Genomic DNA, 25,051 nt, shown 5'->3' on the forward strand with positions numbered 1-25,051 from the left:
AGGTCATATGGATAACGTGCAAACTCCACACTTACAGCACCCGAGATCAGAATGAAACCCGGGTCTCTAGCGTTGTGAGGCAGCAGCTCTACCAGCTGCACCACTGAGCTACCCTCCCTTTTCTCATCCTTCTTGTATCCACTGACATGAAATGCTTTGACTCATTTCAGTACAACTTATAAGAATTTCCAATGAAACACTTGGAAGCAGGACTGCTGATCCAAATCTTTGCTTCTGAAACATTCCTGCTTGTCTCTTAGATTGCCAGATGATGGCCATTAAAGTTGTCTCCCTTGTTCTTTAGTGATTTGAATTAAGGTGATGACTGAACTACTCTGTAGACTGACAGTTAAATGGAGTTCTTCAGAGGCAGACGATGAGTCAGGATAGGAAACGTGTTAGTATTCTAAATTACATTCAAGCATTGCCCATTGGCAACTAAGTCTCTTAGAACTGATGTTTCAAGAAATCTGTGAGCTTTCATAAATAAAAGAGAAACAAATATTTTTTGGCACACGAGAGAATGTATCGCTTCACTATGCATTGCGGCAACAGTATGAACGTTGGATTCTCCAATTTTCGGTAACCTCCAACAACATCCCCCTCCCCCTCCACCCACTACTTTCCTCCCCTCTGGCTTCACAACCCGCAACTCCTCAAACTAGTCCTACACCTATTCTTATCAAAGAGAGAGACAAGATGCTGGAGTAACTCAGCGGGACAGATAGATTCTCTGGAGAGCAGGAGTGGGTTTTGAGTCAACGCCCATTCCTACAGTCCAAAGATGCTGCTTGTCCCACTGAGTTGCTCCAGCATTTTGTGTCCTTTGGTGTAAACCAGCATCTGCAGTTCCCCCTTACACCTATTGTTCTTATCTCTGGCCTTTGTTCTAGCCGTCTGTATGTCGAAAAATCCCCCTTTCCTGCAAAGATCCTATAGCGGAGCTATCTGCTATAGGATCTTTGCTTTCCTGTGTCGACCTATTACCCGCAGTGCTTTGCCCTGCCTCTCCGCTTTTCCAGCTTTCTTCTCCCCCTTACAATCGAAGTCTGAAGAAGGGTCTCAACCAAAAACGTCACCTATCCATGTTCCCCAGAGATGCTGTCTGACCTGCTGAATTACTCCAACATTTTGTACCCTTTTGTGCATAAACCAGCATATGTAGTTCTTTGTTTCAACATTGTGGCATTTGCAAAGTGAACGAATGATAGTGTAAGTGGCACCTTAGCATCTGCCGGTGTTAAAAAAATGGTTGGGAAATTACCGTGCTGCTATTTAAAAGACAAAGCATGTAACTGATAATTATCACCGATGCGGGCCTTATTATAAAAGCACACCATTTAATCATTCTGCAATTGCCTTCCTGGTGGAAAAACAGTATAATTGGATGATAAGCTCTTGAATAAGAAATTTAATGAGCATTTGCCTTGCATATGTAAGCGAATTTAACAGCAATTCTGGAGATAAATCTGTACTAACCACTCACATAGTCTGCACTCCCAAAGGCTAGCATTAGCATTCCAATCAAGAAGCTTTAACAAATGCCTGGTCACAGAATATGGGGTGTAATTGACAGACATCAACCTACAGTTTGCTGTGTTGTAGAAAAGCAAGGAGTGTTTTTTTCATTCACACAATTACTCTTGAATGCAAACAGACACAAAATGCTGGAGTAACAGGCAGCATTTCAAGATTCAAGAGATTTTATTGTCATGTGTCCCAGATAGGACAATGAAATTCTTGCTTTGTTTCAGCACAACAGAATATAGAAGGCATGAATACAGAACAGATCAGTGTGTCCATGTACCATTTTATAAATATATACACACATGAATAAATAAAACAGATAAAGTGCAAATAAACAGATAATGGGCTATTAATGTTCAGAGTTTTGTTTGAGTTGAGTTCAATAGCCTGATGGCTGTGGGGAAGAAGCTGTTTCTGAACCTGGACATTGCAGAGTTCAGGCTCCTGTACCTTCTACCTGAAGTTAGCGGGGAGATGAGTGAGTGGCCAGGATGGTGTGGGTCCTTCATGATGCTGCCAGCCTTTTTGAGGCAGCGACTGTGGTAAATCCCCTCGATGGTAGGGAGGTCAGAGCCGATAATGGACTGGGCAGTGTTTACTACTTTTTGTAGCCTTTTCCGCTCCTGGGCGCTCAGATTGCCGAACCAAGCCACGATGCCACTGGTCAGCATGCTCTCTACTGCGCACCTGTAGAAGTTAGAGAGAGTCCTCCTTGACATACCGACTCTCCGTAATCTTATCAGGAAGTAGAGGCGCTGATGTGCTTTCTTTTTGATTGCATCAGTGTTCTCGGACCAGGAGAGATCTTCAGAGATGTGCACGCCCAGGAATTTGAAGCTCTTGACCCTTTCCACCATCGACCCATTGATATAACCGGGACCTTTATGGATAGAAGAAAGAATGGGTGACGTTTTGGATCAAGTCCTTTCTTCAGACTTCTCGACCTGGAACAGTGCGTGGAACAGGTCGAGAAGTCTGAAGAAAGGTCTTGATCCAAAACGTCACCCATTCCTTCTTTCTATCCAGAGATGCTGCCTCTCCTGCTGATTTACTCCAGCATTCTGTGTCTTATCTTTGGTGTATGCATCTGCAGTTCCTTCCTACGCACTTGAATGGAAGAGAGTCGTGTATCAAATGGGATGGAAAACTGCAAATGTAAGTTTTTAACTAGGAAACTGGAAAATATGTATTTGCGTTTAAACACTGGATTCTATTACTATTGATGAACAGTGCGAAGCTGAATAAAAATATAGTAATTAGATATCTATTGTAAAAGTTTGTTTAAATAATTTTGTGGTCAATTGCAAAGCAACTTCACAAGCATCGAGCAGAGATGATGTATGGTATTCGCTTGGACCACCTCCCAATTTACAAAGAGGATAGACACAAGATGCTGGAGTAACTCAGCGGGTCAGGCAGCATCTCTGGAGAAAAATAATAGGTGACGCTTCGGGTCGAACTCTTTCTAATGACATAGTCGGGGGGGGGGGGGGGGGGGGGGGAGGGAAACTAGAGGTATGGAAAGGTTCAGCTAATGTGCAAAGTTTGTTTTTCTCTTATATAGCTTTCCTGTTTGCAACAAGCATGCAACAGCTTGTTTCATATTCTTGCAAAATACCAACCAGGCAAAGTCTGTGGAGGCAGAATGGGAGTTAATGTTTTGGGTCAAGACATATAATCTCTCCTTTCCCATTTCCCTGACTAGTCTGAAGCAGGGACCCGAAACGTCACCCATTCCTTCTCTCCTGAGATGCTGCCTGTCCCACTGAGTTACTCCAGCTTTATGTGTCAATCTTCAGTTTAAACCAGCATCTGCAGTTCCTACACATTTTGTCTGCTCCACTGTGAAATCTCAAGGTATGTCTACTTTGAATAAATTATCCTTCTCTCTCTGACGAGAGTTCTGCAACATCCTCTCTCAATGCACCCCTTCTGTGAATCCTCCTACAATACCACGTTTTAACCCAGAGTCGCATATCTTTCATTCATTGTTCTTCATCTCACGACATCGTCGTCTATATCTCTCGTTTCCCTTTTCCCTGATTAGTCTGAAGAAGGGTCTCAACCCGAAACGTCACCCATTCCTTCTCTCCAGAGATGCTGCCTGGCCCGCTAAGTCACACCAGCTCTTTGTGTCTATCTTCAGGACCTCGACTTCTTAGTTTCTGCAACAATTTGCTGCTTCAAAGTATAGCATTTCCTATCCTTGCAACCCATACGTGTGAAATAATTATTTATCTGTTCATTGCTCTTTTGTCTAATTTTCTTTAAAACGTCCACAAGAGCAACAAGTTGGATTCTTATACATTCGATTCTTGAGTACAATACTTGGGAATGTGGACTCAACGTTTGGGTTTAAGTAGTTTCAGGTAATGGGCCTTTCCTATCTTTATTTCAGATATTCAGCACCAGCAAATTGCAAATAAAGAACCTGCTTCAATTTTAGTTTAGATTAGATACTTTTATTGTCACATGTGACATGCTTTGTTTTGCATACGAAGGTATACAAAGAGTCGCCACATAAAGGGCGCCGACAAGGTTACAAAGTACCCCCTTTGTTTACCCCAATGGGTCCCCCCTCCACCCCCTTAGTTCGTGACACAATCCCCACTTAGTACTTGATGGTCCCCCCCACGCTGGGTGTGTGTCCCCCCCCCCCCCCCCCCCCCCCCCGCTTTGTCCTCTGTGGTCCCCCTATTCGACCTCTGGATTCCGACCTCCAACCTCGGAAAATGTAATTATCCTCTAGACCAATCTTTTGTTCCCTTTGTCTTTAAATTAATGTCCCAACTCGGCACATGGATAAAGACCACCCTTGCTGTCATTTGCTTTTTCTGGCTTCCAACCTATTACACTTATCCACCTTTCTGCAGAACACAAAGCACTGGAGGAACTCAGCAAGGCGGGCAGCATCTGTGGAGTGACGTTTTGGATCAAGACCCTTCTTCAATTTTTGTGTTTTGCTCAAAATGCCGACGACTGCAGCTCCTTGTATCTCCATCTTTTTTTCCTGTCTCCAGCAGTTCAAAACATGTTTTCCTGTAACTCTGAACTGAGGGAAAGTTACAGTTCCTGATTTTCTACACACAGATGTCGTCACAAGTTACAGGAGTAACTGGGCCATTCGGCCCGTTGTGTCAACTCCGCCGTTCAATTGTGGCTGATCTCTGCCTCCTAATCCTATTTTCCTGCTTTCTCCCCATAACCCTTGACACCCGTTCTAATCAAGAATCTGTCTATCTCTGCCTTAAAATGATCAACTGACTTGGCCTCCACAGCCCTCTGTGGCAATGAGTTCTACAGATTCACCACCCTCAGACTAAAGAAGATCCTCCTCACCACCTTTCTAAAAGAATGCTCTTTAATTCACAGGCTATGACCTCTGGTCCTAGACTCTTTCACCAGTGGAAACATCCTTTCCACATCCACTCTATGCTTTCATTCTGTAAGTTTCAATGAGGACCCCTCAACCTTCTAAACTCCATTGAATAGAGACCCAGTGCTGTTAAATGCTCATCGTATGCTAACCCACTCATTCCTGGAATCTTTCTTGTAAACCTCCTCTGGACCCACTCCAGAGCCAGCACATCCTTCCTCAGATATGGAGCCCAAATTTGCTCATAGTAATCCAAATGCGGCCTGACCAGTGCCTCAGCATTACATCTCTGTTTTATTATTCCAGTTCTCCTGGTATAAATGCTAGCATTGAATATGCCTGATCTGCTGAGACTTCCCAGCATTTAATCTTTTTATTTAATGATTCCAGTTTCCACAATATTTAGCTGTGGACACAAATTATAACTTACCCCTGCAAGAATGCAGAGTGTAATCCTTAGCATGGGGGGGGGGGGGGGGGGGGGGGGGAGGGGGGAGGGGGAGGAGGGCATAGTGGACAGGATGACAGGACAGCAAGACTTTCCGTGGATAGATGAAAGGTACTTTGGTCGTTTTCCAACCCAATGCATGTTAGCATTGTTACTGTTATGGAGACAAGAGACTGCAGATGCTGGAATCGAGCAAAAAAAAAAAAAAAATGTCTGGAAGAACTCAGGTGGAAAATATCAACCCTAAAATTTGACCACCTATTTTCCGCCTGAGGCAGTTTTTCAAGCAGTTTGTTTTTAGATCATAAATTTTACGTCTTATTCTTTTTGGTTATAGCTGTAGGTTTTGCTGCGTGGAAAGTCAGTTTTGATGGGTGGCATGGTGGCGCAGCAGTAGAGTTGGTACTTTACAGTGCCAGAGACCCGGGTTTGATCCTGACTACAGGTGCTGTCTGTACAGAGTTTGTACGTTCTCCCTGTGACCGCGTGGGTTTTCTCCAGGTGTTTTGGTTTCCTCCCACACTCCAAAGACATGCAGGTTTGTTGGTTAATTGGGCGGTAAAAATGATAAATTGTCCCTAGTGTGTAGGATAGTGGTAGTGTATGGGGCGACCGCTGGCTGCTGCGGACTCGATGGGCCAAATGGCCCGTTTTAGTGCTGTATCTCTATAGAGTTTAAATTAAAGGCTGTGAAACAGGTAGTTAGGGTGTTACTTGATGCCAGTGTAAGTAACAATTAATCTGTTCTGGGTATAGAAACGGAACTGCAGATGCTGGTTTACACGAAAGGACACAAAGTGCTGGAGCATCTCTGGGGAACGTGGGCAGGTGACCTTTGGGGTCAGGACCCTCCCAAAACGTAATCCATGCATGCTCTCCATAGATGCACCTGACCCCCTGGGTTACTCCCGCACTTTGTGTCCCTATCTGTATTTGAGGATATTTGGGATGAATGTGGTAGCACATATAGAAAATCTGCATTTATAGAGTCACACAACAGCAACAAAGCGGTTAGCCCATTGGGTACCAGTCAACCATCAAGCACTCACTTTCATGAATCCTATATTCCATATTCCCATCAACTCCCTCCAGATTCTTGCACCAATTCTTTGGAGGTACTTTACAGTGGCCAATCTATCCAGCCGCACATTTTGGGGATTTATAGATACCAGCATCTGCAATTTCTCGTGTCAAGCGTTTATGGGGATGGGGGGTGCAACTCGGAGCTCCCAAGGGGAAGCTCACACAATCACTGGAAAACCCTACAAACTCCACACAGCTCCAGAGAGTTTGTGATTGAAACTGGATAGCTGATGGAGTGCAGAACTGCCAACTGTGCCACCATTGAATTGTGATAGTGGCTTTTTATCCAACCGTATGATAGGGAAATGAAGCATCAATCCTAAGCAGCATCTCGGACAACGTAGTTAGCCAAAATATGGACATACAATGCTGGAGTAACTCAGCGGATCAGGAAGCATCTCTGGAGAAAAGGAATAGGTGACATTTGAGGTTAGAACCCTTCTTCAGACTACTCTTCCATCTGAAGGAGGGTTTTGACCCGAAATGTTACCTAATCCTTTACTCCAGAGATGCTGCCTGACCCGCTGGGTTACTCCAGCATTTTGTGTCTACCTTCAGTATAAACCAGCATCTGCAGTTCCTTCCTACCCAACATAGTTAGCCAAGATGTGCTCCCATTTTCAGATATGGGTATGAAACCTAAAACACTCTAAAGTGAGGCAAACCGTGAAATTGGTTTCATCCCAATGTGTGAAACTTAAGTACTGATTCTTGTTTTTCTCCATGAGAATAATAGAAATTTTGCTGTAATAACAAGGAACTGTAGATGGTGGTTTATCCCAAAGATAGACACAAAATGCTGGGGTATCTCAGCGGGTTTTGGCAGCATTTCTGCAGAAAATAGGTAGGTGATGTTTTGGGTCAGGATCCATCTTCAGACTCAATTTTTCTTTATAAATAATTTTTGGTGTTTTCTTTATAATGCTGTAAAAATATCAATGGATTAGCTGGGTGGAGAGTGAAGTCGTTGTGGGTCTTCTGCGGAGGGCGGAGACAAAAGGGAAGGAATGCGGAATAAACGGTGGATACTGGGAACTATGGTGAAACATAGAGAGATACGAGCTCCACAGATCCTTGTGGAGAGCAGCAAGGGTGGAAGAACAGCTGGTTGAAAAACAAAATACTAGAAACCCAAAATAAAATAATGCTGGAAATTATTTCAGCCAATTGGGCAGCAAAGAGAGAAATAGAGGAATCAGTGCGTTGGAAGGAACTGCAGATGCTGGTTTAAACCGAAGATAAACGCAAAAAGCTGGAGTAATTCAGAGGGAACGGCAGCATCTCTGAAGAGAAGGAATGGGTGACAATAGACAATAGGTGCACGAGTAGGCCGTTCGGCCCTTCGAGCCAGCACCGCCATTCAATGTGATCATGGCTGATCATCCCCAATCAGTACCCCATTCATGCCTTCTCCCCATATTCCCTGACTGCTATTTTTAAGAGCTCTATCTAGCTCTCTCTTGAAAGCATCCAGAAAACCTGCCTCCACCGCCCTCTGAGGCAGAGAATTCCACAGACTCGCAACTCTCTGTGACGATTCGGGCCAAGACCCTTCTTCGGACAGGATCATTTTGAGTACACGATCATTCATCAGAAAGGTGGTTAGCAAGAAATATCGGGCACCTTACTTCATTTGTTGAGGCATAAAATATGTAGTACTGGTAGAACTATGACATATTACTGTATTCAGTGCCTTTTTCCAGTCACCATGTTACAAATAGGACATGGTGAAACTGGACAGGCTGCAGAAGAGATTCATGAGTATATTAGATCTGGAGTTTTAGTCCAGGAAGAGATTGATTGGGATGGATGTCACTTTTCAGAGCTGAAGAGGTGAAGAGATTTAATTGAGACATAACTTGAGAACTGAAGGTTGGATCAGATTAATTTGTCACACACACCAGGGTGCAATGAAAATTACTTGAAACTCACCGGGTAGACAGTATAAGGACAGGGCGAATGGAGAGGACCAAGTACTTTGAGCAGAGTGATTAATAACTTGGTTAAAGGTCATTTGTAGAATGACTAGAAAAGGTTTTTTTTCCTCTCAACTGGTGGTCTGGAACTTGTTACCTTAGAGGGTGATGGAAACGGAAAGCTTCAGCACATTTAAAGAGTGGTTATATGATTTATCACACTCTCGTCAGACTAGAGGTCAACAGATGTAAAGTGGGATTGGTCTGAATAACTCTTTATCTGTTCAAGTGGATCTGTGGTGGGCTGAATTAACCCTTTAAGTGATAAAATATTTGTATCATTCAATTGTACAACTTATCAAAACTAATAGCATTCCCTTTCCTTTTGAGTTATGTTTTTTTTAATTTAATTTAAATTTTAACGCCAAGTATTTATTTACTACAATCTCGGGCTATGGAGCAAGAGAATAAAAGTGTGGTTGATCTAAATGACTCTTTATCTGTTCCAGTGGTACTGGGGTGGGCTGAATTATATTAAAATTAATTTATATTAATATTAACATTTTGTTAAAATAAAAATATATTTTAATGCCAAATATTTTGATTTAGCTCTTCAGGCTGCAGACCAATAGATGTAAAGTGGGGTTGATCTGAATAATTCTTTATCGATTCCACTGGGACTGTGGTGGGGCGAATGACCTCTTTACCTGACGTTTTTCCTTATAATACAATTGTAGACTTTTCCTGTGCCGTTGAATTACTCAACCATTTTGTATCTATCATTTGATAATGGACTGACTTAGCGTTAGTGCAGTGTCATCATGAAGCGTTATAACCTTCACTGACTTGTGTAGAACCATTGGTGAATATTTTCCCCTACTGATGGATATGGATGTTTTCCATATAAATTTAAATGTGTAAATCGACAAAGTGTTTTCGTTTAAGAATAACAAAATGTATCACAACATTCATATGTATGTAATCTGTAGAGGTTTACTTTAACTATTTCAGACAAATGATTGCACTATAGCTAATGCACCTAGTAACCCAGAAAATGCAAAATAATTTTTATCTGAATAACAAAATGGAATTTCCTGAGGGTTGGGTTTTTTTTGCATTCCTTTCTTGTCACATCTTGTTTGGAAAAGTTTGAAGTTGTAACTTGTACATTTATGATATGCAACGGGAGTTAGTTGTTGTATGTACACCGTATATCAAATCCACAGGTCTACGGGGTCTATGATGTTGACCATGGAATATTAATTTGATGTAGTTTAGAATAAACTAAACTGCATTCTCATTTTCAAGCTTTGAGGAAATAATTTGATAGAACTACATTGTAGCATTGCGTGCAGTCCAGGTTGCCCCAATACAGGAAAGATGTGGACGCTTTGGTAAGAATACAGAGGTGGTTTACCAGAGTCATGCCTGGATTAGGGCTAGGGTTGCCAACTGTCCCCGTATTAGTCGGGACATCCCGTATATTGGGCTAAATTGGTTTGTCCCTTATGGGACCGCTCTTGTACCGTATTTGACTGCTACTACTCGGGTCGAGGGGACTGTCGGGTCAGAGCACCGCGTCCGGCCCCGCCTCACCCGTTCCGACGTAGTGCAGCCCATGGAGTGCAGGTTGCGCCACTATACTCAAGGGCATAGCTTCAAGGTGAGGGGGGGAAAGTTTTCTCACACAGAGGGTGGTGAGTGCCTGGAAAATGCTGCTGGGGATGGTGGTTGAAGCAGATGTGGCATCTAAAGACTTTTGGATGAATATGTAGGTAATGGAGGGTTGTGTGCAGGCAGATGAGAATTGGCAGAGCCATTGTGGCCGAAGGGCCTGTTCTTGTACTGTACTGTTTCTATGTAACCGCTCACTGTGACCACTGCCAGGGCAGCCTTTCCATACATTTGAAATGAGATGAATCATTGATTTAGAAAAGCTTTCATAATCTTGTATGCCTCAAAAAACTATGGTGTTGTTCATGACCTTGAACCTCGTGGTGCTGCTCACAGAGGCAATAGCACACGAGAACTCACTTACGTTCAAATGAAGAATGTACCAAGCTTAAATTGACTTATTTTTCTTCAAAAAGTAACTTGGTAAGTTTTTATAGATTTCATGTGTGGAAAAAGCATTTCCACAAAAGCAGTTGGTACTTAATCGTGTGCAATGTAATTTTGTTGCAGGAGCAATGTTTGGATGACAATTTGATAACTGTCCGCACATACTTTCTCCCCAGCTTAATGGGCCATATTTATCATCCTAAAGACATTGCGCACTTTTATGGTGTCACAAAGCACGCCGTGACCGCACTGACGGAAGGTATTCGGCATGAACTTTATGATCAGAAGAGCCACATTCGTGTCACTGTAAGTCTACCTTCAATTTCTCAAATTAATGCTCACCCTAATAAAGTTCAGGCCTTTTTCGAACAACAAAAGAAATCCCCTTTACTAATTGATCTTTTATCATTCCTGGTGATTTTGGAAAGTAGACTGCCCTTCACCTCTGGAGACAAGTGTTCAACTGCCCCTAACTGAGTCAGTCTGAAGATGGGTCTCGACCCGAAACGTCACCTATTCCTTCGCTCCATATATGCTGCCTCACCCGCTGAGTTTCTCCAGCACTTTTGTCTACCTTCGATTTTTCCAGCATCTGCAGTTCTTTCTTAAACAACTCCCCCTATCTAATCAGGGGTAACACTCTTTGATGTCGGTAAGGGTGTTAAAGTGTTAATGGGGTCCGCAGCGGTGGAGCTGCTGGCTATAGGCTAGGTTCGATCTCTGGGTGCTGCCTGTTTGGAGTTAGTACATTCTCCCTGTGACCGAGTGGGTTTTCTCCAGACGCTCCGGTTTCCTCCCACATTTCAAAAATAGGGCTTCTTCTATTGCCCCCAATGTGGAGGATGCGAAACTGGGATAACATAGAACTAGCGGACGGGTGATCTTTGATCGTCGCGGACTCGATGGGCCGAAGGACCTGTTTCGACCCACCCGATGTAGACAGAGAATACTGCGACTGAAGTGCAACATGTATTAGTTGTAAGTGGAGGGCAATGTAAAGTTACTTGGAGAAATCATGAATGGAATTAGATTCAACAAAGCCAGCACAACACTAACTCAGAAGGCCTCTGTTGCGAACTACTATGGTTTGTCACACAAGTGAAATTGGCAGGTACCTCCACCAAAATATTCTTGGGTAATCCGTTAGGTTCCAGTTTTGTTCATAGTTGATGCTCTGACTGCCTGAATTAGAGGGCCCTTGTTTAAATTGCCCAAGTCATGTATCTCAACACTGTGGATGGCTCCATTGTAATCGTGTATTGTATTGTCTTTCCACTGACTGGTTAGCACACCACAAAAGAACCAGGGTCTACAGTTTAAGAATAAAGGGTAGGCCATTTAGGACTGAGATGAAAAACTTTTTCACCCAGAGAGTTGTGAATCTGTGGAGTTCTCTGCCACAGAAGGCAGTGGAAGCCAATTCACTTGATGCTTTCAAGAGAGAATTACCTAGATGTAGCTCTGAGGGCTAATGGATATGGGGAGAAAGCAGGATCGAGGTACTGAATTTGGATGATCAGCCATGATCATATTGAATGGCGGTGTTGGCTCGAATGGCCTATTCCTGCACTGATTTTCTATGTTTCTAAAAGCTTTTCACTGCACATCGGTACACATGACAATAAACTAAACTCAAACTCATCTCATGGGTTCAATGTCCAGGGTGACCTTGTCTAATATGGGTACGGTGTATTTTGGCTGAACATAACAGGTGCTATCTCACTCCGTCAATGGACAGAAGCAAAGATCCTATAGCGGAGATCTTTGGACAGAAGAGATCCCTGGGCATCATGCCACTAACAGAATGGTGGAATAATTGAAGGCCATTTAACTGAGAATTCATTCATTTATTATGTACAGAACATGGTACGTCAGCTGTCTTGATAGTCTTAAAGTCACTGGTATGAAGGGGACTCTTTTCAACCCACAGCATCTCTCATCCTTGCCTGCAAGCCCAATCCTACCAACAATCTCAAAATTATTCATGCCTCCGAACTCTTTGCCATGCAACACAGTCCTATTATCAATCGATTACCAATATTTGACATTTCATATCGTTTATTTACGCGCCCACAAATTCTTTACATCCAATTTTCATCCGCTCTCCATGAAATACAGTTTAGTTTTGTTTGTTGTCACGTGTACCGAGGTGCAGTGAACAGCTTTTGCTGCGTGTTAACCAGTCGGCAGAAATAGAATACATGATTACAGTCGAGCCATCCTCAGTGTACAGATGTATGATAAGGGAATTCTCATGTTAGTGCAAGGTAAAGCTTATAAAGTCCGATCAAAGATAGTCCGAGGGTCACCGATGAGGTAGATAGTAGTTCAGGACTGCTCCCTAGTTGTGGTAGGATTTTTCAGTTGCCTGATGACAATGTAATGTTCAATGTAATAATTTGGCATTGCTTCTAACATGTGTACTCATTTTCAGAGCATATCACCCGGAGTGGTGGAGACCGAGTTTCTATATCGCATGTTTGAGAAGACTTCATTATCAGCCTCCCAAGTATATAGTGCGAACAAGGTACGTCACACGGATATACAAAACTACCAGCAAAACGTGTAAAGATTGAGATGTCGCAGTGACTTGGGTTCCTACACCTCAAGTTTCATTTTATCAAAACAATTAATTCCTCCAGCACTTTGTCTTTGCTCACGATTCCACCATTTGCATTCTCTTATGCTTCTTATGCCAGTTCTCTGGATACTTTCAAGAGAGAGCTAGCTAGATAGGGCTCTTAAAGATAGCGGAGTCAGGGGATATGGGGAGAAGGCAGGAACGGGGTACTGATTGGGGATGATCAGCCATGATCACATTGAATGGCGGTGCTGGTTCGAAGGGCCGAATGGCCTACTCATGCACCTATTGTCTATCGTCATAATTGTCTTAAAAGAATGAGTGATTAAAATGTGGAGTGGTCACTGGGGTAGACTGATGGAGGTTATAATGTCTTATTCACCAAGTCAGGCAACGTATGGATTGTTGTTGTAGAAGCATGTAGTACATGGGAGGAATGTCCTGTGAAGCAGATACTGAAAAGAAAGAGAAGGATCCAAAGAAAGACTGACTTCTCTTGGACCAGCAATAACACTTTGGTGTCCGAGTTAGAAATTTGTAGATTTATAATAAGTGTTGAAGACTTGAACTTGGTCTTGAATCAGTCCATGCTACAGTGACGGGGGTTCTGATGAGGCATAACAAAAGCTTAAGCAAAGACATAGTGCTGGAAAAAAACTCAGTGGGTCAGGCAGCGTCTGTGCAAGATGGTGCTTCGGATCAGTCTGAGGAAGGGTCCTAACCCGAAACACCATTTGTCCATTTCCCACCACAGAGGATGGCACGGTGGCGCCAGAGACAGCGCCACACCTCACAGCGCCAGAGACCCAGGTTCGATCCTGACTATGGGTGCTGTCTACACGTTTGTACGTTCTCCCCATGAGTTTGTACGTTCTCCCTGTTTTCTCTGGGTGCTCCAGTCTCCTCCCACACTCCAAAGATCCAATTGGCTTGGTAAAATTGTAAATTGGCTCCAGTGTGTGTAGGAAAGTGTGAGTGTGCGGGGATCGCTGTTCGGCATGGGCTTGATGGGCCGAAGGGTTGTTTCGGCGTTGTATCTCTAAATTAAACTAAACACCACAGATGCTGCAGGATCCACTGACTCTCTCCAGCACTTTGCTTTTTGATCAAGATTTCAGAATCTGCGGTCTCTGCTGTCTCAGTTTAAAGTAAAGCTTTGTGCGTTGTTTAGATAATTGTGGAATACGCTGAGACATATTAAGAAGAGGTATTGGTGCATTTTCTTATTCTGCTGAATAATAGTTGACCTTTATATCAGTAGCATCAAATTGAACTGACTGAAGATTTTAGATATTCCTTCGCTCCATAGAGGCTGTCTCACCCGCTAAGTTTCTTCAGCATTTTTGTCTACCGAAGATTTTAGATATGCTGTTTGCAAAATGTTATGCTGTGTAAAAAAATTTAGCTGGTACATTTGCTTATTCAATGATTGTCTGTATTTCTAAAGCAACCATTGACTGCTCAGAGAATGTGATAGAGATTTTCTTTATGTGCAATTGTGTACAGTTAATTTGACATGCTTCATATTCGGAAGGAAAAGGTTTGCTGTGTAATTTTAATTTTCCTCTTTCAATAAAAACATGTTATGACAGAATATATTGCGAACAGGCTCAATGAACTTTGGCTGAGATTTGTAGCTGATACCCAAACTCAAAGAGGAACCTAAGTTTAGTTTAATTTGGAGATACAGAGTGGAAACATGTCCTTCGGCCCACCGAGTCCAGTCGACCAGTGATCCCCACACATTAATACTATCCCACACACACTAGGGGCAATTTACAATTTTTTTTTACCAAGACTATTAACCTACAAAGCTGTACGTCTTTGGAGCATGGGAGGAAACTGGAGATCCCGGATAAATCCCACGCAGGTCACAGGGAGAACGTACAAACTCCGTACGGACAGCACCCGTAGTCAGGATCAAACCCGGGTCTCTTGAGCTGTCAGGGATCAACTCTACCGCTGTTCCACCGTGCCACCCGATAAGTGTTTTGTGTTTAATTATATTTATTTCCCCCTGGTAAACACCCGCTGTTTTCCTGCAGGTTCTGGAAGCCAAGGACATCTCCAGTGCTGTGGTATTTGTCCTGGGCGCACCCCCTCATATGAATGTAAGAGATTGTCATGTCATCTTCATGTGCAGTGTTCTTCCTGTTGTGTTTCCTGCATGTTTCTGTGGACAATCACTGTGGTGGCAATGCATCAAAACCACTCCTGTTTCCTTTTTTAAACAAAACACCCATGAAGTACTTCAGAGACTACCTAGGCTCAAGCCCTCAGAGTCCAATGATGGCAGGACCTTAATAATAATAATAATGGATGGGATTTATATAGCGCCTTTCTAATACTCAAGGCGCTTTACATCGCATTATTCATTCACTCCTCAGTCACACTCGGTGGTGGTAAGCTACTTCTGTAGCCACAGCTGCCCTGGGGCAGACTGACGGAAGCGTGGCTGCCAATCTGCGCCTACGGCCCCTCCGACCACCACCAATCACTCACACACATTCACACACAGGCAAAGGTGGGTGAAGTGTCTTGCCCAAGGACACAACGACAGTATGCACTCCAAGCAGGATTCGAACCGGCTACCTTCCGGTTGCCAGCCGAACACTTAGCCCATTGTGCCATCTGTCGTCCCTTAGTCTGTGGTCCTTCCCCAGAAAGCCTTTGCAATGGCTGTTCCAGACTTCAGTACATCCTGCATGTACTCCAGCATCCTGCATGGTGTCTGTTGGCAGCATTCAATACCAGACATCTCGTCGCATTGCAAGACCAACCAGTGCAGGAAGGAACTGCAGATGCTGGTTTACACCGAAGATAGATGCAAACAGCTGGAGTAACTCAGCAGGACAGGCAGCATCTCTGGAGAGAAGGAATGGGGGGGCGTTTCGGTTCGAGACCCTTCTTCAGACTGAGAGTCAGGGGAGAGGGAAACAAGCGATATGACAAGGTCCATAGAACAAATGAATGAAAGGTATGCAAAAGGACAAACCAGAGCCAGCAATGATGATCAAGGAGAGGTGGAGCCACTGCCAGACCCACTAGTATTGGGCAGACCAGAATGTTTCTTTAACTGAGTTAATGATCTTTCAGCAATGATTGATGTTTATCTTCATGTGTGCCCCTGGGAACAACCCATAGATCAGAGAGTCCTCTGTTGCAGAACAACTCAGGGCGAACATTGACAGGGGCCCTTGCACCCTTTTTCAGAACTCCTCACCAAGTGCATCGTCTACAAAGAGGTGGCAATCATCTCATCCACCGCGCATACACACTCTTGAGGGCAGCTGGTGTTGGGAGTGAGACACTGATAAAGGGCCTGTCCCACTGTAAGAGGTAATTCAAGAGTTCTTCAAACTCGGAGAATTACGATAATGGCCATTCGTAGGTACTCGGGGCTCTCGTGGACATTTTCCACAGTGCTGAAAAAACGTCACGAGTTCTGCATTTCTTGAGTACCTGCCGTTAGCATTACGAGCCGCTACGGGACATCCATGAGCTCCGACGTACCCGCTACGTACATTCCAAGCACTTACCACGAGTTTGATTTTTTTAAAACTCGGGAGAGCTCTTGAATTACCTCGTACAGTGGGACAGGCCATTAAATGTATAGTAAGCAGATTCTCTCCTTGCCTTTCCCAATCTATGGCAAATAATGTGTACTTGGATTCCAAATCATCTTAAAGTATCATTTCCACAGCTTTATGGGACTATTCTCAGTCTTCAATTTGGATATTTGCACCCCATAAATATGTTTCCATGCTATCTGTTTATTCATTGGAATTCTTTGTAAATCCCAGAGAGAGGATTTAATCCAGTTGTAAATAACTCCACCAATTTTGCAGCATAAATGAACGGAAACACACTTCTGCAATAATGAACTGAGAAACCTTTCTTTACTCTCTAGGTCGGAGAAATCATCATTAGACCAGTGGAGCAAAAAATGTGATGACATTCGTTCCAATGAGGGAATAAACTCTCGCTGATAAGTAGCTCCAATCAAATATGATGCTGCTTAATGTTTGATCCTTATATTTGACCAATGTTGGTGAAAAGCTCAATATTATCCTCTTATATATGTTGCCAGATAGTAGACTTGGACAAACTTAATTGCTGTCCATGCTTCAGCTAATTTCTTTATATAGTTGGCTTTATGCAATAGATACCATTTGCAGATTTCTGGCAAGTTTACTGCTTCCATTCAATCTACGCCAATAAACATCATATCCCACAATAAGTCAAAAATGACTTGGCTTGGTCTTCATCATCACCAATGTAAGGAAAGGCAGGGAATTCAAAATGCTCGTCGAGAATTTAATTTTCCATCCAATGCAATTTTTCATTTCATGTACTCCAACTCGTTTCCAACAATGCTTTGCTGGAGATTTAAAGGGAAATTCTGATATTTCACAACATGCTCCAGACCTCCCATTGAAAAGTACTGAGTCTGTACTCAGATTACTGCATGCTCAGTGGAAGATGTAACCATGGGAAAATCGGATTGCTTAGTTCGAACATCCGGTTGTGGACGTAGCCCAGACCATCACGCAGACCAGCCTCCCTTCCGTGGACCGTCCACACTTCAGGCTGCCCCAGCAAGGCCAGCGTGAACCCATACCTCCAGATTCAGGAATGGGTGGCGTTTCGGGTCGAGACCCTTCTTCAGACAGATCTTAGGGGAGTGGGCGGTACAGAGATAAAATGTAGTCAGAGACAGTAAGACTGTCTTACTCTGTACCGCCCACTCTCCAGAAATCAGTCTGAAGAAGGTTCTCGACCGGAAAATGTCACCCATTCCTTCCCTCCAGAGATGCTGCCTGTCCCGCTGAATTACTCCAGCATTTCGTGTCTATCTTTGATTTAAACCAGCACTTGCAGTTTCTTTCCTACACCTCCAGATTCAGGGGCAGTTTCTCTCCAGCTGTTGTCAGGCAACTGAACCTTCCACTTACCAGGTAGAGTGCAGTCCTGGTCTACCATCTACCTCATTGGAGACCTTTAAACTATCTCTAATCAGACTTTATTGGACTTTATCTTGCACTAAGTGTTATACCTTTCTCCCTGTACCTGTGGACAACTTCATCATAATCACGTAGTCTTTTCATTGATGGGATAGCAGGCAACAAAAAAGCTTTTCAGTGTACCTCAGTACATGTGACAATAATGAACTCAACTAAAAATATAAACTAAACCTATGGTTGGGCTAGTGTTGACTGTAAGGCATGTGAGTTTGGGAGCCAGCAACATTATTCCCCCCTTTATGCCACAGATGACTGGCCACCAAGGGCATCCGGCCTTTTCAGAGCTTCCATCTTCTTTCACCCAGAGAGTTGTGAATCTGTGGAATTCTCTGCCACAGAAGGCTGTGGAGGCCAATTCCCTGGATGTTTTCAAGAGAGAGTTCGATTTAGCTCTTAGGGCTAATGGAATCAAGGGATATGGGGAAAAAAGCAGGAACAGGGTATTGATTTTAGATGATCAGCCATGATCATATTGAATGGCGGTACTGGCTCGAAGGGCCGAATGGCCTACTCCTGCACCTATTTTTCCATGTTTCTATGTTTTTTGAATCCTGTACAAAAAGGGATTGAAACCATTACAACTGAGATTGTTTCCTGCAGTATTTACCCTGGTTTCAGTTCATCTATTCAGGTGGAAGCTATGCCAATGCTGTTACACTTTTGTTTTTAATCTATTTTGTGATCTTTTTGGGACCCCATTTAGCCCTGGCTTTAAAAACATTCTATTGTCTAGCAATCAATCTCGGGGCTGGGTAGCTTTTACCTTTATATATAACAAAGTAAAGATTTTTAAATGATAAAGCTTGCTAATCAAACTGGTGTGTGATGAATTATGGAATTATGCATTGCTTCATTAAACAAAGAATATAAATGCGTTTTAATTATTTGCACTGATGGCCTTTAATGACTTGTTTGTGAATTTAGCAGACATGTCCGTTTCTGGTCTTGATGTCGACAACATTGTACTGATTCAGTGGAAGTTTTTAGTTCCTATAATTTTGAATCATTTTACTAAACCACCTGGAATTGGGATCATTTTTACAGCCAAACAAAATACCTTCTTGATCCATCTCTGCACTGAAGCTGCTTGAGTGGAGCAGAACAGTGGCGTAGAGGGTAGAGCCACTGCCTCACAGTGCCTGAGACACCGGTTCGATCCTGACCTCGGGTGCTGTCTGTGTGGAGTTTGCACGCTGTCCCTGTGACCGCGTGGGTTTCCTCCTGGTGCTCCAGGTTCCTCCCAGATCCCAAAGACGTGCCGTTGTGTAGGTTAATTAGCCCCTAAAAAATTTCCCCTGGTGTGTAGGAAGTGGGATAACATAGAACTCACGTGAACGGATGATCAATGGTCAGCATGAACTTAGTGTGCAGAAAGGCCTGTCTCCATGCTGTATCTTTCCATCAATCTATCAAAGAACGGCAGCAAGGTGGAGCTGCTGCCTTACAGCGCTTGCAGCGCTAGAGACCCTGGTTCGATCCCGACTACGGGCACTGTCTGTCAGGAGTCTGTACGTTCTCCCCGAGACTGCGTGGGTTTTCTCCAAGATCTTCGATTTCATCATCGCACGCTCCGAAGACGTACAGGTTTGTAGGCCAATTAACTTGGTATAAATGTAAAAAACTATTGTCCCAAGTATGTATAGGATAGCGTTAATGTGCGGGGATCGCTGGTTGGTCCAGACTCGGTGGGCCGAAGGGCCTGTTTCGGCGCTGCATCTCTGAACTAAACTAAACTAAACGTAACAATTTGAAGAAGGGTCTCGACCCGAAACGTCACCCATTCATTCTCTCCAGAGATGCTGCCTGTCCCGCTGAGTTACTCCAGCCTTTTGTGTCTATCTTCAGTTTAAACCAGCATCTGCTGTTCCTTCCTTTACATACCAATTTGATGGTTGTGAGGTGTCTGTGGTTTAGTTTGTCACTTTGTCCCCCCCCATCAAGAACTGCCTGTGGACGCCAGTTATCCATTCACATACTTGAGCATGCCTGGCTGAGTTTGTTTGCCGAGCTGTGAGTTGGCAGCTCTATGCTCATGCAGACACATCAACCTAGCTTCTGGCTCTTTCTCTTCCAAAACAGTGAAAGGCCGAGGCAGAGTAGATGTGGAGAGGATGTTTCCACACGAGGGAGGGTCTCGGATCAGATTACATAGCCTCAGAATAAAAGGATGTACCTTTAAAAAGGAGAGGGGAGGAACTTCTTTAGTCAGAGGGTGGTGAATCTGTGGAATTCATTGCCACAGAGTCTGTGGAGGCAGAGATAGATAGATTCTTGAATAGTACGTGCGTCAGAAGTTATAGGGAGAAGGCAGGAGAATGGGGTTGCGAGGGAGAGATAGATCGGCCATGATTGAATGGCGGAGTAGACTTGATGAGCCGAATGGCCTAATTCTGCTCATAGAACTTGTGAACTTATGCCTCAAGAATATTGGGGATTCTGTGTCCACCCTCATGAAGTCTGCAAAAAAACTAAATTTAAGAATCGGATAAGAAACCGGCCAAAAATGTTTGGCACATGGAAGATGCCTGCAGTAGACTTTAGTGTTATCTTAGGCACCAGTTCTGTGCCAGTACAACCCGGGCAGCTGATGGAAAGATTCTCCGCAGCTGCCTGTTAATCTGTTCAATCAGCCTGAAAGCCTCAAAACAATCTAAATTTAACTGGATCTGAGCAAAACAAAAAAAACAATAATTGCTCAGCATGTTTTAGCTTTTCTAAGAATTGCTGCAAAATCCCATCTCTATTATTAATCAGGTGCTGCATATTGTTTTGTACAATTTCCATCAACAGTACGATGCCCCTAGCTTAGTTTAGTTTAGAGGTACAGCGCGGAAACTGGCCCTTGCGCCCACCGAGTCCACGCCGACCAGCGATCCCCCGAACACTAGCATTATCCTACACGTTAGGGACCATTATTTATTTACAATTTTTTTAACTGAAGCCAATTAACCTACAATCCTACAAATTAAATAGGGTGGCACGGTGGTGTAACGGTAGAGCTACTACCTTCCAGCGCCAGAGACCTGGGTTCCATCCTGACTATGGGTGCTGTCTGTACGGAGTTTATCCTGGGATGTCAGGACTGTCTTATGAAGAAAGACTGGATAGACTTGGTTTATACTCTCTAGAATTTAGGAGATTGAGAGGGGATCTTATAGAAACGTACAAAATTCTTAAGGGGTTGGACAGGCTAGATGCAGGAAGATTGCTCCCGATGTTGGGGAAGTCCAGGACAAGGGGTCACAGCTTAAGGATAAGGGGGAAATCCTTTAAAACCGAGATGAGAAGAACTTTTTTCACACAGAGAGTGCTGAATCTCTGGAACTCCCTGCCACAGAGGGTAGTCGAGGCCAGTTCATTGGCTATATTTAAGAGGGAGTTAGATGTGGCCCTTGTGGCTAAGGGGATCAGAGGGTATGGAGAGAAGGCAGGTACGGGATACTGAGTTGGATGATCAGCCATGATCATATTGAATGGCGGTGCAGGCTCGAAGGGCCAAATGGCCTACTCCTGCACCTAATTTCTATGTTCTATGTTTCTATGTTTCTATACCATCTCCCCGTGACCTGCGTGGGTTTTCTGTCTCTGAGATCTTCAATTTTGTCCCACACTCCGAAGGCGTACAGGTTTGTAGGTTAATTTGCTGGGTATAAATGTAAATTGTCCCTTGTGTCTGTAGGATAGTGTGAACATTGCTGTAAAACAGCCAAAATGTCTGGACAAGAAAAACAAAGAGCATGTCAGGCAGCATCTGTGGAGGGAACGGATAGATGACGTTTCGGGGCCGGGACCTTACTTCAGACTGATGGAGTAGGGAGGAGAAGGCCGGAAAAGTGAGTCAGAGGCAAGGCAAAGCCCGGCACGTGATAAGGAGATGTGTGGGAAGGAACTGCAGGGGTTGGTTAAAATTGCAGATAGACACAAAATGCTGGGGTAACTCAGCAGGTCAGGCAGCATCTCTGGAGAAAAGGGAAAGGTGACGTTTTGGGTCGAGATCTTTCTTCAGACTGAGAGTCGGGGGAAGGAGAAACGAGAGTTATAGACGGTGATGTAGACTGATAAAGAACAAATGAATGAAAACCTGTGAGCGCATTCCCTCGTACACAGCCCGTGCTGGTTGGATGTGACCCAAGACCGGGAACTCGCATTTCTCTCTGTAGGCTTCGCTGATTTCCTATCCCCCTGGGCCCCACGTTCATAAGATCATAAGAGATAGGAGCCGAATGAGGCCATTCAGCTCCTCATGTCTACACCATTCAATCCGTAGGCAACCCAAAGGGGTGACGTTGCTCCCAAACTGGCTCCGACATTAAACAAAGGTGCTCCGCAATATTTCGGCCTGCAGCGGTGACGACATCCCCCTCAGAGTAACAGCCGGCGAGGTGTCCAGGGCAGCAGCTTCTGTTGGTATGGACACGTGGACGGGAACCACTGGAGTGATCGCTTTACTCAACCTCTGAAACAGAGACAGGGTGAAAGGTCAGCACCATGACAACGGGCCTTTAAGGCCAAGGTAAGACTGTGCCCTTAAGGACTCGGGCAGCACGGTGGCGTAGCAGTGGAGTTGCTGCTTTACAGCGCCAGAGACCCGGGTTCGATCCTGACTACGGGCGCTTGTCTGTACGTTCTCCCCGTGACCTGCGTGGGTTTTCTCCGAGATCTTCGGTTTCCTCCCACACTCCAAAGACGTACAGGTTCGTAGATTAATGGGCTTGATCAATGTAAAAAAAAAAATTGTCCCTAGTGTGTGTAGGATAGTGTTAACGTGTGGCGATCGCTGGTCGGCGCAGACCAGGTGGGCGAAAGGGCCTGTTTCCCCGCTGTATCTCTAAACTAAACTAACTCAAGGGTGTTTCATTTTCATATCCATTAACAATGGAAGAATGAAATTCTTACGTGCAGCAGCTTAAGGGGTCTGTAAGCACAATACACAATGTATAATGACAAAAAGGTAATAACCACAATAGTTGTGAAAACCCCGTCACCCGTTGTGCGTTGTGCACCCAAAGGAACATTAAAAGGGCCTGTCCCACTTGGGCGTCATTTGCACGTCACGCAGGTGGCGCGCGAAGATTTTGGGAATCCCAAAATCCTGGGGTGCCGCGCGCGACCACGCCTCACTGCCTACACCACCTCGCCTCACCACGTGCCATGCGCGTGTAACGCACGCCATGCGCGCATCACGTGCGCGTCACGACACGCCCGTCGTGAGTCGTGACGTGCAAATGATGTCGCGTAAATGAAGGAATAAATGTCCTCAATTCAAAATGGAACCATTTTGCCGAACACTGGGCTAAAATAGAGTAAAAGTTCGGACAACACCTGAAGACTGAAAAGCTACCTCGGCATCTCATATTTCGATTGGGCAGCTCAGCTTACAACCCAGCGGTATGAATATTGATTTCTCTAACTTCAAGTAACCCTTGCTTTCCCTCTCTCTCCGTCCCTCCCCCACCCTAGTTCTCCGACTGGTTTGATGCCTCGTTGTCAACTTCCCCTCAGCCAACAATGATCCAGTCTACATTTACCTTGAGCTTTGTCCCCTTTGATCTCTCGTTTGCACACCTTACCCTTCCTTATCTCCATGTCTCCCTCTCACCCTGACTCAGTCTGAAGACGGGTCTCGACCCAAACCGTCGCCCATTCCAGAGATGCTGTCTGATCCGCTGTTGCTCTGGCATTTTGTGCCTATCTTCTGTGACATTATGGTTGCTGTCCTGATTTGATCAGAAGACTCACTCTTGACTCTCTTGATCACATCTCTCTTCACAACTATTCTCATTCACTTCCTTGTATCTTCAGTCCTTATTTGCATCATTAAGACAATCGACATAAAACACGTTAAGTTTTTAAAAATTCTTACTATAAAATAGAATATTTAATGAAGGAAAAATTCTTCAGCCCACCTAGATTCTGACTGCAGTGGTGTGCTGCCACCTAGTGGCCTTCTCAGTTAGCAACCTCCCCATCCCATCAAGCTCTGAGAGAGGAGAGTTCTTCTTTATACATTTTTAGTTTAGTTTAGAGATACAGCGCAGAAACAGGCCCTTCAGCCCACCGGGTCCGTGCCGACCAGCGATCACCGCACATTAACACTATCCAACACCCACTAGGGACAATTTTACATTTCCCAAGCCAATTAACCTACAAACCTGTACGTCTTTGGAGTGTGGGAGGAAACTGAAGAATCTCGGAGAAAACCCACGTAGGTCATGGGGAGAACAAACTCCATATGGACAGCACCCGTAGTCGGGATCGAACCCGGGTCTCCGGCACTGCATTCGCTGTAAAGCAGCAACTCTACCGCTGCGCACATTTGGTGAGCTGACGTTCACATAACTCTCAATTTTCAAATGATGGATGTCCCAATCACAGCCCTTCTGAACACCCACTTGAAATAGAGGAGAGGCAATCTTATTTTCAATAGTCCATAAGTTCTCGGAGCAGAAGTAGGCCACTCGGCCCAATCAAGTCTACCCCACCATTCAATCATAGCTGATCTATCTTCCTCTCTCAACTCCACTGTCCTGCCTTCTCCCCATAACCCATGATACCCGTACTAATCAAGAATCTGTCAATCACTGTCTTAAAAAGATTCATTGGCCTCCACAGCCTTCTGTGGCAAAGAATTCCACAGATTTACCACCCTCTGAGGAAGGATGTGCTGGCTCTGGAGAGGGTCCAGAGGAGGTTTACGAGAATGATCCCAGGAATGATTGGGTTAACAAATGATGAGCATTTGACGGCTCTGGGCCTGTACTCAGGAGTTTAGAAGGATGAGGGAGGACCTCATTGAAACTTACTGAATATTAAAAGGCCTGGATAGAGTGGATGTGGAGAGGATGTTTCGTGTGTGTATACGGTGGATCACTGATGGGCTGAAGGGCCTGTTTCCACGCTGTATCTTTGTTCTAAACTAAAACATTCAAAGACTCTGCTCTGACCACCCTTTGGGAGAGTCTAGGAGTAGAGGTCGTAGCCTAAGAAGAAAAGGACGTTCCTACAAAATCATGAGAGGAATAGATGGGGTAGATG

The 25,051-nt window shown here is 44.3% G+C and overlaps 2 protein-coding genes across 3 annotated transcripts in view; one reads left to right on the forward strand and one right to left on the reverse strand.

The window, feature by feature from the left end:
* The window catches only part of dhrs11 (dehydrogenase/reductase 11), a 62,516-nt gene extending 45,213 nt beyond the window's left edge, over nt 1-17,303 (forward strand). Inside the window, exons 4-7 of the mRNA XM_033046179.1 lie at nt 10,588-10,717; nt 12,846-12,938; nt 15,038-15,103; nt 16,903-17,303. Of these exons, the coding sequence (XP_032902070.1) occupies nt 10,588-10,717; nt 12,846-12,938; nt 15,038-15,103; nt 16,903-16,944 (331 nt within the window). The 3' untranslated portion in view covers nt 16,945-17,303. The remainder of the gene's footprint in view (nt 1-10,587; nt 10,718-12,845; nt 12,939-15,037; nt 15,104-16,902) is intronic.
* Nucleotides 17,304-21,580: 4,277 nt separating this feature from the next.
* LOC116989047 (sodium- and chloride-dependent GABA transporter ine-like) overlaps nt 21,581-25,051 on the reverse strand; it is a 94,423-nt gene continuing 90,952 nt past the window's right edge. For both annotated transcript variants that reach the window (XM_033046181.1, XM_033046180.1), the window contains exon 13: nt 21,581-22,472. In XM_033046181.1, the coding sequence (XP_032902072.1) occupies nt 22,326-22,472 (147 nt within the window). In that variant the 3' untranslated portion in view covers nt 21,581-22,325. The remainder of the gene's footprint in view (nt 22,473-25,051) is intronic.

The sequence above is a fragment of the Amblyraja radiata genome, chromosome 28, assembly GCF_010909765.2.
Source record: "Amblyraja radiata isolate CabotCenter1 chromosome 28, sAmbRad1.1.pri, whole genome shotgun sequence".
NCBI classification, from domain to species: domain Eukaryota; kingdom Metazoa; phylum Chordata; class Chondrichthyes; order Rajiformes; family Rajidae; genus Amblyraja; species Amblyraja radiata.